Source organism: Oncorhynchus kisutch, linkage group LG29 (assembly GCF_002021735.2).
Source record: "Oncorhynchus kisutch isolate 150728-3 linkage group LG29, Okis_V2, whole genome shotgun sequence".
Classification (NCBI taxonomy): Eukaryota; Metazoa; Chordata; class Actinopteri; order Salmoniformes; family Salmonidae; genus Oncorhynchus; species Oncorhynchus kisutch.
The window spans coordinates 32,280,853-32,295,769 of NC_034202.2; the positions used below are offsets into that span (position 1 = coordinate 32,280,853).

At 43.3% G+C, this 14,917-nt stretch overlaps 1 protein-coding gene across 6 annotated transcripts in view; it reads left to right on the forward strand.

Moving 5' to 3' along the window:
- The window catches only part of LOC109874410 (spectrin beta chain, non-erythrocytic 1-like), a 106,734-nt gene extending 94,274 nt beyond the window's left edge, over positions 1-12,460 (forward strand). For 3 of the 6 annotated variants that reach the window (XM_031808783.1, XM_031808782.1, XM_031808785.1), the window contains 8 exons: positions 939-1,023; positions 1,810-2,006; positions 2,218-2,333; positions 2,430-2,505; positions 7,846-8,021; positions 8,319-8,513; positions 8,645-8,687; positions 8,778-12,460. In XM_031808783.1, the coding sequence (XP_031664643.1) occupies positions 939-1,023; positions 1,810-2,006; positions 2,218-2,333; positions 2,430-2,505; positions 7,846-8,021; positions 8,319-8,513; positions 8,645-8,687; positions 8,778-8,996 (1,107 nt within the window). In that variant the 3' untranslated portion in view covers positions 8,997-12,460. The remainder of the gene's footprint in view (positions 1-938; positions 1,024-1,809; positions 2,007-2,217; positions 2,334-2,429; positions 2,506-7,845; positions 8,022-8,318; positions 8,514-8,644; positions 8,688-8,777) is intronic. The other 3 variants (XM_031808784.1, XM_020466295.2, XM_031808786.1) reach the window with 1 other exon arrangement.
- The last annotated feature ends 2,457 nt before the right edge of the window (positions 12,461-14,917 follow it).

Here is a 14,917-nt window from a genome sequence, read left to right on the forward strand (position 1 = left end):
ATAGCCTCCAATACCCTTCTCAACAAATTGGATGCAGTCTATCACAGTGCCATCCGTTTTGTCACCAAAGCCCCATATACTACCCACCAATGCGACCTGTACGCTCTCGTTGGCTGGCCCTCGCTTCATACTCGTCGCCAAACCCACTGGCTTCATGTCATCTACAAGACCCTGCTAGGTAAAGTCCCCCCTTATCTCAGCTCGCTGGTCACCATAACATCACCCACCTGTAGCACGCGCTCCAGCAGGTATATCTCTCTGGTCACCCCGAAACCAATTCTTTCATTGGCCGCCTCTCCTTCCAGTTCTATGCTGCCAATGACTGGAATAAACTACAAAAATCTCTGAAACTGGAAACACTTATCTCCCTCACTAGCTTTAAGCACCAGCTGTCAGAGCAGCTCAGAGATTACTGCACCTGTACATAGCCCACCTATAATTTAGCCCAAACAACTACCTCTTTCCCTACTGTATTTATTTTATTTATTTATTTATTTTGCTCCTAGGCACCCCATTATTTTTATTTCTACTTTGCACATTCTTCCACTGCAAATCCACCATTCCAGTGTTTTACTTGCTATATTGTATTTACTTTGCCACCATGGCCTTTTTTTGCCTTTACCTCCCTTCCCACCTCATTTGCTCACATCGTATATAGACTTGTTTCTACTGTATTATTGACTGTATGTTTGTTTTACTCCATGTGTAACTCTGTGTCGTAGTATGTGTCGAACTGCTTTGCTTTATCTTGGCCAGGTTGCAGTTGTAAATGAGAACTTGTTCTCAACTTGTCTACCTGGTTAAATAAAGGTGAAATAAATATAATAAAAAAGGGATTAGGACAAAATCCAATGTCAAAGGTGTGTTTATGCAATGTGTGAGTGGGGTTTGTATTGTGCAGTTTGTTCATGTGGTGTTCTTGATCTGCCTCAATTCAGATCCGGGAGAAACTGGACCAGCTCCAAGGCAAGAGGGACGAGATCAACAACAAATGGCAGGACAAGATGGACCACCTTCAGATCGGTATGTGTGTTTGTATTACATTTTAAATGTTTTAATTTGAGTCATTTAGCAGATGCGACTTACAAGTGTGCGTGTGCGTGTTAGTGAGCATGTGTTAGCGCGCGTGTGTTAGTGCTTGTGTGTTCGGGTGTGTTTTAGCATGTGTGTTTGGGTGTGTTTTAGCATGTGTGTTTGGGTGTGTTTTAGCATGTGTGTTCGGGTGTGTTTTAGCATGTGTGTTTTAGCATGTGTGTTTGGGTGTGTTTTAGCATGTGTGTTTGGGTGTGTTTTAGCATGTGTGTTTGGGTGTGTTCTAGCATGTGTGTTTGGGTGTGTTCTAGCATGTGTGTTTGGGTGTGTTTTAGCATGTGTGTTTGGGTGTGTTTTAGCATGTGTGTTTGGGTGTGTTTGGGTGTGTGTTCGGGTGTGTTTTAGCGTGTGTGTTTGGGTGTGTGTTCGGGTGTGTTTTAGCATGTGTGTTTGGGTGTGTTTTAGCATGTGTGTTCGGGTGTGTTTTAGCATGTGTGTTTGGGTGTGTTTGGGTGTGTGTTCGGGTGTGTTTTAGCATGTGTGTTTGGGTGTGTTTTAGCATGTGTGTTCGGGTGTGTTTTAGCATGTGTGTTTGGGTGTGTTTTAGCATGTGTGTTTGGGTGTGTGTTCGGGTGTGTTTTAGCATGTGTTTTAGCATGTGTGTTTGGGTGTGTGTTCGGGTGTGTTTTAGCATGTGTGTTTGGGTGTGTTTGTGGGGAGAGAGGGAGAGGTCCTTTCATGGTTACCCATTTTTTTTCTCCTGTCCCTCTGTCTCAGTTCTGGAGGTGCTGCAGTTTGGCCGGGATGCATATGTGGCAGAGACATGGCTGGCAGGCCAGGAGCCCCTGGTGCGAGGGGCCGAGCTGGGCTCTAACGTGGATGAGGTGGAGAGCCTGATCAAACGCCACGAGGCCTTTGAGAAGCTAGCCGCCGGCTGGGAGGAGCGCTTCACCCTGCTGGAGAAACTCACTACGGTGAGAGGAGGGCAACGGGGTGGGGGCAGGACTGGAGGGGGACGGGGCAGGACTGGAGGGAGGAGGGGGACAGGGGGCAGGAGGCAATGGGTCAAGGTTAATGGATGATGGTGGACCAGGGCAGGAGTTGGGAGGATTCATGTGCTTGGCATTGTTAGGAAGGTAGGGTAATGTCTCCTCTAACAACCACTAACCTGGGCTTCTCTTTCAGCTAGAGGAGCAGGAGATCCAGAGGCAGAGAGAGGAGGAGGAGAGGGCGAGGCGACCCCCCACACCACCACCTACAGAAGAGGTGGCCCCGTCTGAGGCTGAAACACATGATGCCAGGTAAGACTGGAGGAACTCCTAGTAACCAGAGATATTTGATGTTTTTTTTCCTTCATATTTTCCCGCTAGATGTCGTTCTCACTCCCTTTCCTCCAGGACCAGCCTGGACCAGACCACACTGAACCAGTCAGTATCAGTGAATGGAATCCACAGCGACCAGGACACCTCACAGGTGAGAGAGGACATTGCGAGACAGAATATCCATATTGAGTCAAATCAAGACAAAGATTCTTACCTCCTGTTTAATATACTCAAATTAAACCATTTAAAAGCCCCCCATTAAACTTCGTATTTAAATATTCCAGATTTTCACCACATTATACAGTGCATTCGGAAAGTATTCAGACCCCTTCCCTTTTTCTATGATTTGTTACATTACAGCCTAATTCTTAAATGGATTTAATTTAAAGAAAATGTCCTCAACAGTCTACACACAATATCCCATAATCACAATTGAAAAGAGTTTTTTAACATTTTTGCAAATATATAAAAAAACTGAAATACATTATTTACATAAGTATTCAGACCCTTTGCTATGAGACTCAAAATTGAGCTCAGGTGCATCCTGTTTCCATTGATCATCCTTGAGATGTTTCTTCAACTTGATTGGAGTCCACCTGTGGTAAATTCAATTGATTGAACATGATTTGGAAAGGCACACACCTCTCTATATAAGGACCCACAGTTGACAGTGCATGTCAGAGCAAAAACCAAGCCATGAGGTCATAGGAATTGTCCTTTGAGCTCTGAGAGAGTGTGTCGAGGCACAGATCTGGGGAAGGGTACAAAACATTTCTGCAGCATTGAAGGTCCCCAAGGACACAGTGGCCTCCATCATTCTTAAATGGAAGAAGATTAGAACCACCAAGACTCTTCCTAGAGCTGGCCGCCCAGCCAAACTGAGCAATCAGGGGTGAAGGGCCTTGGTCAAGGAGGTGACCAAGAACCCGATGATCAGTCTGACAGAGTTCCAGAATTCCTCTGTGGAGATGAGAGAACCTTCCAGAAGGACAACCATCTCTGCAACACTCCACCAATCAGGCCTTTATGGTAGAGTGGCCAGACGGAAGGCACTCCTCAGTAAAAGGCACATGACAGCCCGCTTGGAGTTTGTAAAAAAGCAGCTAAAGGACTCTCAGACCTTGAGAAACAAGATTCTCTGGTCTGATGAAACCAAGATTGAATTCTTTGTCCTGAATGCCAAGCGTCACATCTGGAGGAAACCTGGCACCATCCCTACGGTGAAGCATGGTGCTGGCAGCATCATGCTGTGGTAATGTTTTTAGAGGGAAAGATGAACGGAAAGATGAACAGAGCAAAGTATAGACAGATCCTTGATGGAAACCTGCTCCAGAGCAGTCAGGACATCAGACTGGGGAGAAGGTTCACCTTCCAACAGGACAACGACTGTAAGCACTCAGCCAAGACAACGCAGGAGTGGCTTCGGGACAAGTTTCTGAATGTCCTTGAGTGACCCGGCCAAAGCCCTGACTTGAGCCCAATCTAACATGTCTGGAGAGACCTAAAAATAGCTGTGCAGTGATGCTCCCCATCCAACCTCACAGAGCTTGAGAGGATCTGCAGAGAAGAATGGAGAAACCCTCCAAATACAGGTGTGCCAAGCTTGTAGCGTCATACCCAAGAAGACTCCAGGCTGTAATTGCTGCCAAAGGTGCTTCAACAAAGTATTAAGTAATGTATTTTAATACAGTTGCAAACATAAAAATGTAAAAAACGTTTTTGCTTTGTCATTATGGGGTATTCAGTGTAGGTTGATGTGGGAAAAAAACAATTTCATCCATTTTAGAATAAGGCTGTAACATAATAAAATGTGAAAAAATTCAAGGGGTCTGAATTCTTTCCGAATGCACTAAGTCCATAAAGTGTTGTTTTGTGTCTTGTTCCTCTTCATGTTGTCTTGTCCATATGTTTTGAGGAGATTTGAATGAAATATGTTTTTATGTTCTATGTGTGAGAGAATGTATTGTGTAACTCATGTGGATAACCGGATCCAAACCTTGAAGTATACAGTACCAGTCAAAAGTTTGGCCACACCTACTCAGTCAAGGGTTTTTCTTAATTTTTTACTATTTCTACATTGTATAATAATAGGGAAAACATCAAAACTATGAAATAACATATGGAATCATGTAGTAACCCAAAACATATTTGAGATTTCTCAAAGTACCCAACCTTTGCCTTGATGACAGCATTGCACACACTTGGCATTCTCTCAACCAGCTTCGTGAGGTAGTCACCTGGAATGCATTTCAATTAACAGGTGTGCCTCTTTAAAAGTTCATTTGTGATTTTTTTTCCCCCTTACCTATGAGGTGTCCGCATTTCTTAATGCGTTTGAGCCAATCAGTTGTGTTGTGACAAGGTAGGGGTGGTATACAGAAGATAGTCCATTTTGATAAAGACCAAGTCCATATTATGGCAAGAACAGCTCAATTAAGCAAAGACAAATTACAGTCCATCATTACTTTAAGACATGAAGGTCAGTCAATCTGGAAAATGTCAAGAACATTGAAAGTATCAAGTGCTGTTACAAAAACCATTGTTGGGGTTCGTTCCTTGTTCCTTGTCAATCATTTGCTTATTGGGGAAATTAGCATTCAGACAATATCTTTAAGTAAATCAATTATTCACGTATTAATGCAATTGCAGACAGAAGTTTACAACAGGAACATAGCATGCATGTTTCCCAGTAAGTTCTGCAAAATAGTAAAGGGTCCAAGTTATTTTATTAAGCCCGAAGTCCAGCCTTAGTGATGTCACTGCCTACGTCATTACCTTCGACTCATGAGACCAAGCCCATGCCTACACAGCTATACAAACAAGAGTTTCAGTTTTATCTAAAGGCTCAGCAGTGAATGTCCACTCCCCAAGTTGATATATAGTGGAATGTCTGACTAGTCTCTTATCTCTTACACTCCCCTGCAGGGTTCATTCTCACAGACACCCTGTTTTGACTGCCATAACTCACACATCTCTCAGACCGTTTCTTTATAAGAGGCAGAGACTAGAAAATAACTGTGGAGCAATATTAAACCTTATAATGCATATATATATATATATATATATATATATATATATATATATATATATATATATATATATATATATATATATATATATATATATATATATATATATATATATATATAGTTAATCTGTAGTCTAGGACCCTATACATGTAAAGAGGGAGGGGTCTTATAACCCTTTCCCTTCTATTAATACCACATAAGCATAATCAGTTATTATAATGCATCAAACAATTGGTAGAGCCCCTCTCATGACCCCAAGGTGAACACAACACCATCAAGCGCTATGGTGAAACTGGCTCTTATGAGGACCGCCACATAAAAGGAGGACCCAGAGTTACCTCTGCTGCAGAGGATAAGAGACCCAGAGTTACCAGAGACCCAGAGTTACCAGCCTCAGAAATTGCAGCCCAAATAAATGCATCACAGAGTTCAAGTAAAAGACACATCTCAACATCAACTGTTCAAAGGAGACTGTGTGAATCAGGCCTTCGTGGTCGAATTTCTGCAAAGAAACCACTACTTAAGGACACCAATAATTATGGACACCAGTAAGAAGAAGAGAATTGCTTATGCCAAGAAACACGAGCAATGGACATTAGACCCCTGGAAATCTGTCCTTTTGGTCTGATGAGTCCAAATTAGACTTTTGGTTCGAACCGCAGTGTCTCGGAGACGCAGAGTAGGCAAACGGATGATCTCCGCCGGTGTGGTTCCCATCCATGAAGCATGGAGGAGGAGGTGTGATGTGTAGGGGTGCTTTGCTGGTGACACTGTCGCCAATTTTATTTATAATTCAAGGCACAACTTAACCAGCATGGCTACCACAGCATTCTGCAGCGATACACCATCCCGTTTGGTTTGCGCTTAGTGGGATTATCATTTGTTTTTCAACAGAACAATGACCCAACGCACCTTCAGGCTGTGTAAGGAAAAGCAGACAACAAGTGTTCAGCATATGTGGGAACTCCTTCAAGACTGTTGGAAAAGCAATCCAGGTGAAGCTGGTTGAGAGAATGCCAAGAGTGAGCAAAGCTGTCGTCAAGGGAAAGGGTGGCTACTTTGAAGAATCGCAAATATAAAATATATTTTGATTTGTTTAACACATTTTTTGGTTACTACATGACTCCATATGTGTTATTTCATAGTTTTGATGTTATTCTACAATGTAGAAAGTTGTAAAAATCAAGCAAAACCTTTGAATGAGTAGCTGTGTCCAAATTTTTGACTGGTACTTGTACGTTAGACGTGAGTCACTGTTTGTCTATTTATGATATAAGTGTGCGTCAAATTGTAATATCTATTTGTGTGTGTGTCAGGGTCTCTTTCAAACACGTTAGCATAGTGTAGCATGCTATTTTCAAGCACAAGGACGTCTTAACAATGTCTTGTTGCATCTTTACCTGCAGTCTTTATCAGTATCATCAGTGTCAGTGGGAAAGAAAGAGAAATGTGAACCTGTCTCTAAACCTGTGTCTAAGCCAAAGCATCCGCCGCGTGTGAGTACCTATCCTAGCCCTAGCCAAGCTTCCTCATCCCCCCCCCATCACTGCCCTCACTCAGCTCCTGGTCTACTGCAGTACCTCAGCATGGCCTAATAGAGGGCGCCATCAGTCTGTCACTGCTGTACCATTTTGCTTTATTTGATTGAGAAAAAGCACACAGTCCCATTGATGTTCAGGCTTCCATGCCTTACACAGATTACAATAATGATGTCATTATGTCTCAATGAAGGAATCTTGGGCTCTCAAGCCTTTCTGGGTGCTGTTCCGTTTGTGCTCATCTTCAAAAGGACCAGGACATGAGTGTTTGTAAGAGCAGTTAGTTGCTGTAGTAGTTTCAGCACCAAACTACTGTTAGTACGATGTGAGTGTTGTCCTAAATTGGAAACCATAGCTGTCTCCTACATAACAGGTCCTTGGGTGGTGTGGGCCTAGCTTGGGTGGGTGGTTTTGAAAGCGGTGTTAGTAGGAAAAGGTTTTTTGACGAGAGGAAATGTTGATTTCCTTTCAAAATGAATTTGATGTTGTGTGCCAGGAAACGAAGATAACAATGCCACACCCCCTTTAAGCATATCATAGCAACACCATTGGAACACGTTGTGCTGCCTTTGTCATGTTCCAAGTCTGGATTGTAAAAATGTAAACATATATTTCAAAATTTTTCTCAGTTGCCGTGTAAGGCAGGATATGACGTCCAGATGAAGGTTGACCCTCCATCTGTGGGCTTGTAGCTGTTCTGTTCTCCATGTGTCTGTTGGTGTGTTTCTGTGTCAGTCTTTGTAGTCCTGTATGTTTTCTACACCATGTTCAAAGCTACCATATGAATATGGCCATTTTGCTGGTGTCCCTAAAGCATTGATAATTTTGTCAACTTCAGACCGACAGTCAATGACTGGACTTACAGGCTTATAGTTTGGAATGGTTTTGTTCTGACTGCCGTGTGTCTTCCATCTTGGACAACAGGGTTCTGACTCCGACTCTGTGAATGGTCCGGGGAGAGACAGCGGGCTGGCGTCTTCACGCCTGGACCCGTCTGCCACGCTACCCAGCAAGAGAGCTGACTCTGGCACAGATGCCATGGAGGGCATGCTCTACCGCAAGCAGGAGATGGAGTCCCACGCCAAGAAGGCAGCTAGCAGGTAAGACATCAGGAGGGGAATGGGGCAGGGGGCATGGAGGGCCGTCTTGGAGGGAGAGTGAGAGTTCCCTGAAGGGTAAATGGAGAGCCCTAGTTCATATAGACTTCTGTTGAAGGATAGGATTAATTTAAGCAAATGCAATATCAATTTAAGATTAAGTTAAATTTAAATAGAATTTATGAAATGTACATGCTTTTGTTTCAGAAAATTACATTTTGTATGTGGTGTGTCGCCATGAACTCTTTGGTGATGTCCCTAACCTTTTCAGGCGCATGCCTGCATGCCTTCCGCCAACAGCTTCTCTCTCTCTTCCCATAGGTCCTGGCAGAATGTGTACTGTGTCCTGCGTAAGGGCAGCCTTGGCTTCTACAAGGACCAGAAGAGCGCCTCCAGCGGGATCCCCTACCACGGAGAAGTCCCCATCAGCCTGGGAGAGGCTGTGTGTGAGGTGGCACACGACTACAAGAAGAGGAAACACGTCTTCAAGTTACGGTGAGAGGAGAGAGAGGGGGAACTGGACAGTTTGAATAGAGAATAGTCTTGTAAACTTAACTTAAAAGCAAGGGAGTGTGATATGCATCTATACTGACCCAAGTTTTCTGTTCTACATTGTGTGTCTGCAGGCTAGGGGACGGTAAGGAGTTCCTGTTCCAAGCTAAAGATGAGGTGAGTGTCACATTTCAAACCAAACAAGATTCTGATGCTCCTCTGATGTATGTGGTCTACTGAGGACTAACCCTGTGTTGTCTGTCCCAGACGGAGATGGCCTCGTGGATCCACTCCATTCATAGCTCCATCCCAGCAGGTGGGTCAGGAGACCACTCCCCCAGAGGCCCCAGGGCCCTGAACCGAGCCATGACTATGCCCCCCATCTCCCCCAGCTCAGCAGACGCTGCCGGAGTCACCATGCGCAACAAGGAGGGCAAGGAGAGGGACCGTGAGAAGAGGTTCAGCTTCTTTGGAAAGAAGAAATAAAACATTTGTAAAACAACAACATCAAGGAAAATTATATTCCTCAAAATTCCAACAAACTGAAACAGGCAGAAATGAAAGCACTCTTGTCGCATAAACGCATCGCTGTCGGCCGGGGTCCTGAGGGGTTTGTCTAATTTCTGGCTCACACAGAGCTTGCTCTTTCTCGCTCTCTCCTCTCTATTTTCATTTGTCATCTCTTTCTCTTTTACATCTCTCTTTCCTTCTCCATCTCTCACATTTAGCTTCATCCTACCAATGTAAGCCCTTGTCCATAGCTTTAGTTGCATTTTCAGCCGATACGCAGGGTTTGTTGATCAGAGTCACTAATAAGAACTCTCTTTGGCCTCATCATCGGGGGAAACCAAGGGGTTTGTTGGGAGAGGGGAGGGCAGGGGGTGGTTAGCATTAGAACCGAGTGGCTAAGAGGACCCTCAAAGTCAATTCTCTTTCATTCACCCACACTGGATCATTTGTTGGTTTAAATTAGTCCCGGCTCAACCAATCTTTAGACAAGCAAAATACTTTAATGCTGTTTTACCAATAACAGAGAAACTGTTGTAAAGAGTGCTGTCCCCAGGTCCCCTCTTCCAGTCTCTCCTTTTCTCTATCGTGCTCCTTGGGAAGCCCCATATCTTTTCTTTTTTTGGTTTTGGTGTTATTATTATTTATCTTTTTGCTGTTGCAGGTTTTGAGGGGGGGATTTAAATAAATAATTTTAAAAGTATGTCAGTAGATTTCTTGAGTCATGTTGCAGAGCAAAACAAGAGTTTGATCTACGGGACCATGTTGGTCTTGTTTATTTTGTTGAGGAAAGACCGTTATTGAGGTGTTTTAAAAAAAATGAAGCTCAGTAACTTTTAGCAGTGTGCAGTAAGTGATTTTCACCAGTGGGAAATTATATATATTTAAAGTGGTTTTATTTTAACTTGGATCTTGCCTGTATTTGATTTTGTTCTTCTGAGGGATTATTTCTGATTTTGAATTTTGTTGTTTCTATTCAAACCAGAGAGAGTTTGTTTTCTAGTAAGGGTGAGAGTGGGAGTTATGGTAATATGGCTTTCTTTAAGGATTCTTGTTTGTTTTTTTGGTTTGAATATGTAGATGACAATGCTAATTAATGAAACATTCCTCCTAGATGATTTTCAGACTTCACATACTTCCTCCTGATCCTTCTGTTGTTTTGTAATGGGATTGCTGGGCAGGTTAACACTGTTGGTTACCACTGCCATTGCCAAACACTAGTGAGGATTGTAAGCAGAAGCACATCAATGTGACATAGAGTTGCGGAGGTTGGCTAGTAGGAAGAGGAGGGTGGAGGGTTCATTTCAGATGGGGTAGGGTTGGACGCTGAGGGTTGAGATTCCTTCTATTTGAATAGTGCTTAATCACAAAGGAGGCTTTATCGATCACAAAACAAATCTCAGAAGAATGTTTAATATGTGCCCCTTGGCATTGACTTTGTGTATGTATATGGATTCTGTACCCAGGTTCCATTGAGCGTATACGGACAGGCTCACCCCCATCAGTGGTTGAAGGAAGTGAAATGCTAGCATAGCTGTGTTGGATTGGAAGAGGCGTAACCATGGAGAGCTTTCCTTACTTGATAGTGACCGAGAGAATAGTCTTAAATTGTTTTTCTGGGGGGCTTTGAGCTCCTCCATATGTGGCATGACTTCATGTAGGATTGTACTTGTATGTGTCTCGTTGTTGTCGCCAATTATCTTCTACTTTGATGTTATTGGTACATGAGATTCACCCGTAAGCGATGCACAGCATGGCATGATACCATGAAGCCCATGATACCATGAAGCCCATGATACCATGAAGCCCATGCTGTGGAAGGTGGTGTATTACACCAGAATGCCCAGGTGTATCATTAGTACCCCTCCCCAGCAGTTTGGAAAGAATTCACATTGGGCAAAAAGAAAATGATTAAATTATATCAAATAATAGTAAAGTTAAGATGACATTGACAGCGACGTCGGGTCCTGGCACAGTGAGTGATTTATTTTAGTGTCTGAGATGAGGGGAAGGTTTCTGTACAAGAAACTGCTCAAAACACAGAAAAATCCAAATTTCTTGTAGCCAATGGTATCTGTTACTCGGTGGTAGGCTTATCTGGGGCAAGGGTGTGGCATACCAAAGCCCAGTTAGGTTATTGTTTGACTGAGATGGCTCACCCTAAACCAGAGAGGGAAAGAACCACAGTGAATAAATGTCAGAAATGTGCAGCTTTTCAACAGCCAAGACTATTGCCATTTCAGTTCATATGATTCGGGGTAAATAAGCAGCAGTAAAGCCATACAAGAGGCTGTAGACTACTTGGTCTGCCTTGGTTTGTATCCCAGCTGTGAGCCTAAGCTCTTGATCTCAGCCTAATGTACTGAGCTGACCCTCTGCTCCCTAGTCACAGTTCGAACCAAAGTCTGCGATGCTCAAGAGTAGAGCTGAGTGAGCCTCGCTCTGTGGCATTCACTGTGAAAAACTACTATCGGGCAGTTGGTGCCAGATCGGCCATAGCACTTCTAAAAGTAGCTTGTGTTGCCCTCTACTGGCTGAACTGCTCCCACAGTGACCCAGTTCAAGTCCTAGGCAAGTTATACACAGACATGAGCAGGTTCCATTCTACTATGAATTCTTATTCATGTTAAAGGCTTTTTAGATGGGTTGGACAAATTTGGTCATGTGATGGACATACTTGGAGACACACTACCTCTCTCTTGCTTTCTCCTCTCTCTTACACTCTCACACACTCACACATATCCACACACAGATATACCAAGGTGGAATGACCCTGGCCTTCCAGTCAAGCAGAAAGATGTGGAGCCGATTGTGATTTGGGTTGATGTTGTGCAGTCTGTGTGCTACTGGTGAGTGTTGAGCGTAAAAGGATAGCCTGTATTATTGATGGTGAGAGAGAGCCTAAGAGGGTTTTGAGCATTTTGGTTTAAAAAGTTAGTGGAACACCTAAAAAAGGTTTCTTGGTCTCTTATTTGAAGAGAAAAAGAAACGCAGTATACATTAACCAGAGGACTGATGGCAAATTTGAGCTTCCATTTTCTAGAGTTAGACAGGAGATGTGCTGTCTCACAGGGTTCTTGTATTTTCTCATCCAGTGGTCTGATCTGTTTTGCAGCATTTGATAAACCTTTCCACCCACTGCCATTTCCCTTTTTTTTATAATGTCATTTCCTTCTTCTGTGACTTAACTAATTGCGAGTTGTGAATACCACTACTATGATTCATTATTATTATTGCTACTGTTACTCTTACTACTGCAACATATTTGTTACTACAACTATAACTGCTGTCCATTTTCAGGTACGTGTCTGTAATACCAGACCCTTCCACAAGATGTCAGTGTGCTGTGGAGCATTTTCATTACAGATCAAAAATAATGTTTGTTGACTTGTGTATCTACATCTAATATTAGGAATAATAAAACATGGCTTAGAGAAAAACAAGAACTGTGTTTATCACTAAAGTATTAAGGTATTGTGTATGTTTCTGAAGGTTAAGTCCTGAGATCAGTGGCGAACACATCTAACCTTGGACAGATGGTCTTTGGCGACACCCCTCCAAGGCCTGTAGAGATGCAGGGTGTCCAGGTGAGGATGAACTTTCATCACTGAAACACTAGTACTTTTTGATGTGTGCATTCTGTGCTATATACTTTACTGTGGGGTCCGAAGGAGATTTTGTTTAACAAGTATTAATTATATTTGTCAGAAAGGTAGCGGTCAAAATAATTAACAACCCGGTTTTCAATACCTCACCTTGCGAGGGTAACGCCACTGAGCCTTTTTCTTAAATGATTTCTGAGTTGGAGAACACACTGAGCGGGATCTTAGACCATTCCTGCATACAGAATCCTTCCTGATTGAGCACTGGTAAAAGCAATGTTGTCCATGTACTTTCAAGGTGCAGAATTGGGAAAATACAGTCATATCCTCAAGTACACAGACAGCATGCTGACGCAGAGAGCTGAGGGAGGAAAGGGATTTTCGATATATCCTGTCTCACGTTGGCTGGCCTGAAACAAACACACTTCTTGTTCTTGATTTAAAAAAATACTTGGCTGTACTTGCCCTGCTCTGTGTACTCTTAAAGTGGCGTCTGAGGCACTCAGTTCAATGCATGTCAGAGGCCCAAGTTACCTTACAGGTCTTTCATTATTAATCAGGTCAAATTTGTCACATGCGCCAAATACAACTGGTGTAAACTTTATCTTGAAACGCTTGCTGATGAGCCCTTTGCAACAATGCAGAGTTTAAAAGCAATTCAAATACAATAGTAACACGAGGAATAAAATAAACAAGAATGGAGCTACAGTGGGGAGAACAAGTATTTGATACACTGCCGATTTTTCAGGTCTTCCTACTTACAAAGCATGTAGAGGTCTGTAATTTATCATAGGTACACTTCAACTGTGAGAGACGGAATCTAAAACAAAAATCCAGAAAATCACATTGTATGATTTTTAAGGAATTAATTTGCATTTTATTGCATGACATAAGTATTTGATACATCAGAAAACCAGAACTTAATATTTGGTACAGAAACCTTTGTTTGCAATCACAGAGATGATATGTTTCCTGTAGTTCTTGACCAGGTTTGCACACACTGCAGCAGAAATTTTGGCCCACTCCTCCATACAGACCTTCTCCAGATCCTTCAGGTTTCGGGACTATCACTGGGACTTTCAAGCTCCCTCCAAAGATTTTCTATTTGGGTTCAGGTCTGGAGACTGGCTAGGCCACTCCAGGACCTTGAGATGCTTCTTACGGAGCCACTCCTTAGTTGCCCTGGCTGTGTGTTTCGGGTCGTTGTCATGCTGGAAGACCCAGCCACGACCCATCTTCAATGCTCTTACTGAGGGAAGGAGGTTGTTGGCCAAGATCTCGTGATACATGGCCCCATCCATCCTCCCCTCACTATGGTGCGGTCGTCCTGTCCCCTTTGCAGAAAAGCATCCCCAAAGAATGATGTTTCCACCCCCATGCTTCACGGTTGGGATGGTGTCTTGGGGTTGTACTCATCCTTCTTCTTCCTCCAAACACGGCGAGTGGAGTTTAGACCAAAAAGCTCTATTTTTGTCTCATCAGACCACATGACCTTCTCCCATTCCTCCTCTGGATCATCCAGATGGTCATTGGCAAACTTCAGACGGGCCTGGACATGCGCTGGCTTGAGCAGGGGGACCTTGCATGCACTGCAGGATTTTAATCCATGATGGCGTAGTGTGTTACTAATGGTTTTCTTTGAGACTGTGGTCCCAGCTCTCTTCAGGTCATTGACCAGGGCCTGCCGTGTAGTTCCGGGCTGATCCCTCACCTTCCTCATGATCATTGATGCCCCACGAGGTGAGATCTTGCATGGAGCCCCAGACCGAGGGTGATTGACCGTCATCTTGAACTTCTTCCATTTTCTAATAATTGCACCAACAGTTGTTGCCTTCTCACCAAGCTGCTTGCCTATTGTCCTGTAGCAATTTTATCCCTGATGTCCTTACACCATCTCTGGTCTTGGCCATTGTGGAGAGGTTGGAGTCTGTTTGATTGAGTGTGTGGACAGGTGTCTTTTATACAGGTAACGAGTTCAAACAGGTGCAGTTAATACAGGTAATGAGTGGAGAACAGGAGGGCTTCTTAAAGAAAAACTAACAGGTCTGTGAGAGACGGGATTCTTACTGGTTGGTAGGTGATCAAATACTTATATCATGCAATAAAATGCAAATTAATTACTTAAAAATCATACAATCACAGTTGAAGTGCACATATGATCAAATTACAGACCTCCACATGCGTTGTAAGTAGGAAAACCTGCAAAATCGGCAGTGTATCAAATACTTGTTCTCCCCACTGTATATACAGTGAGTAACAGTACCAGGTCAATGTGCAGAGGAGGATGGTGGCAGGAGC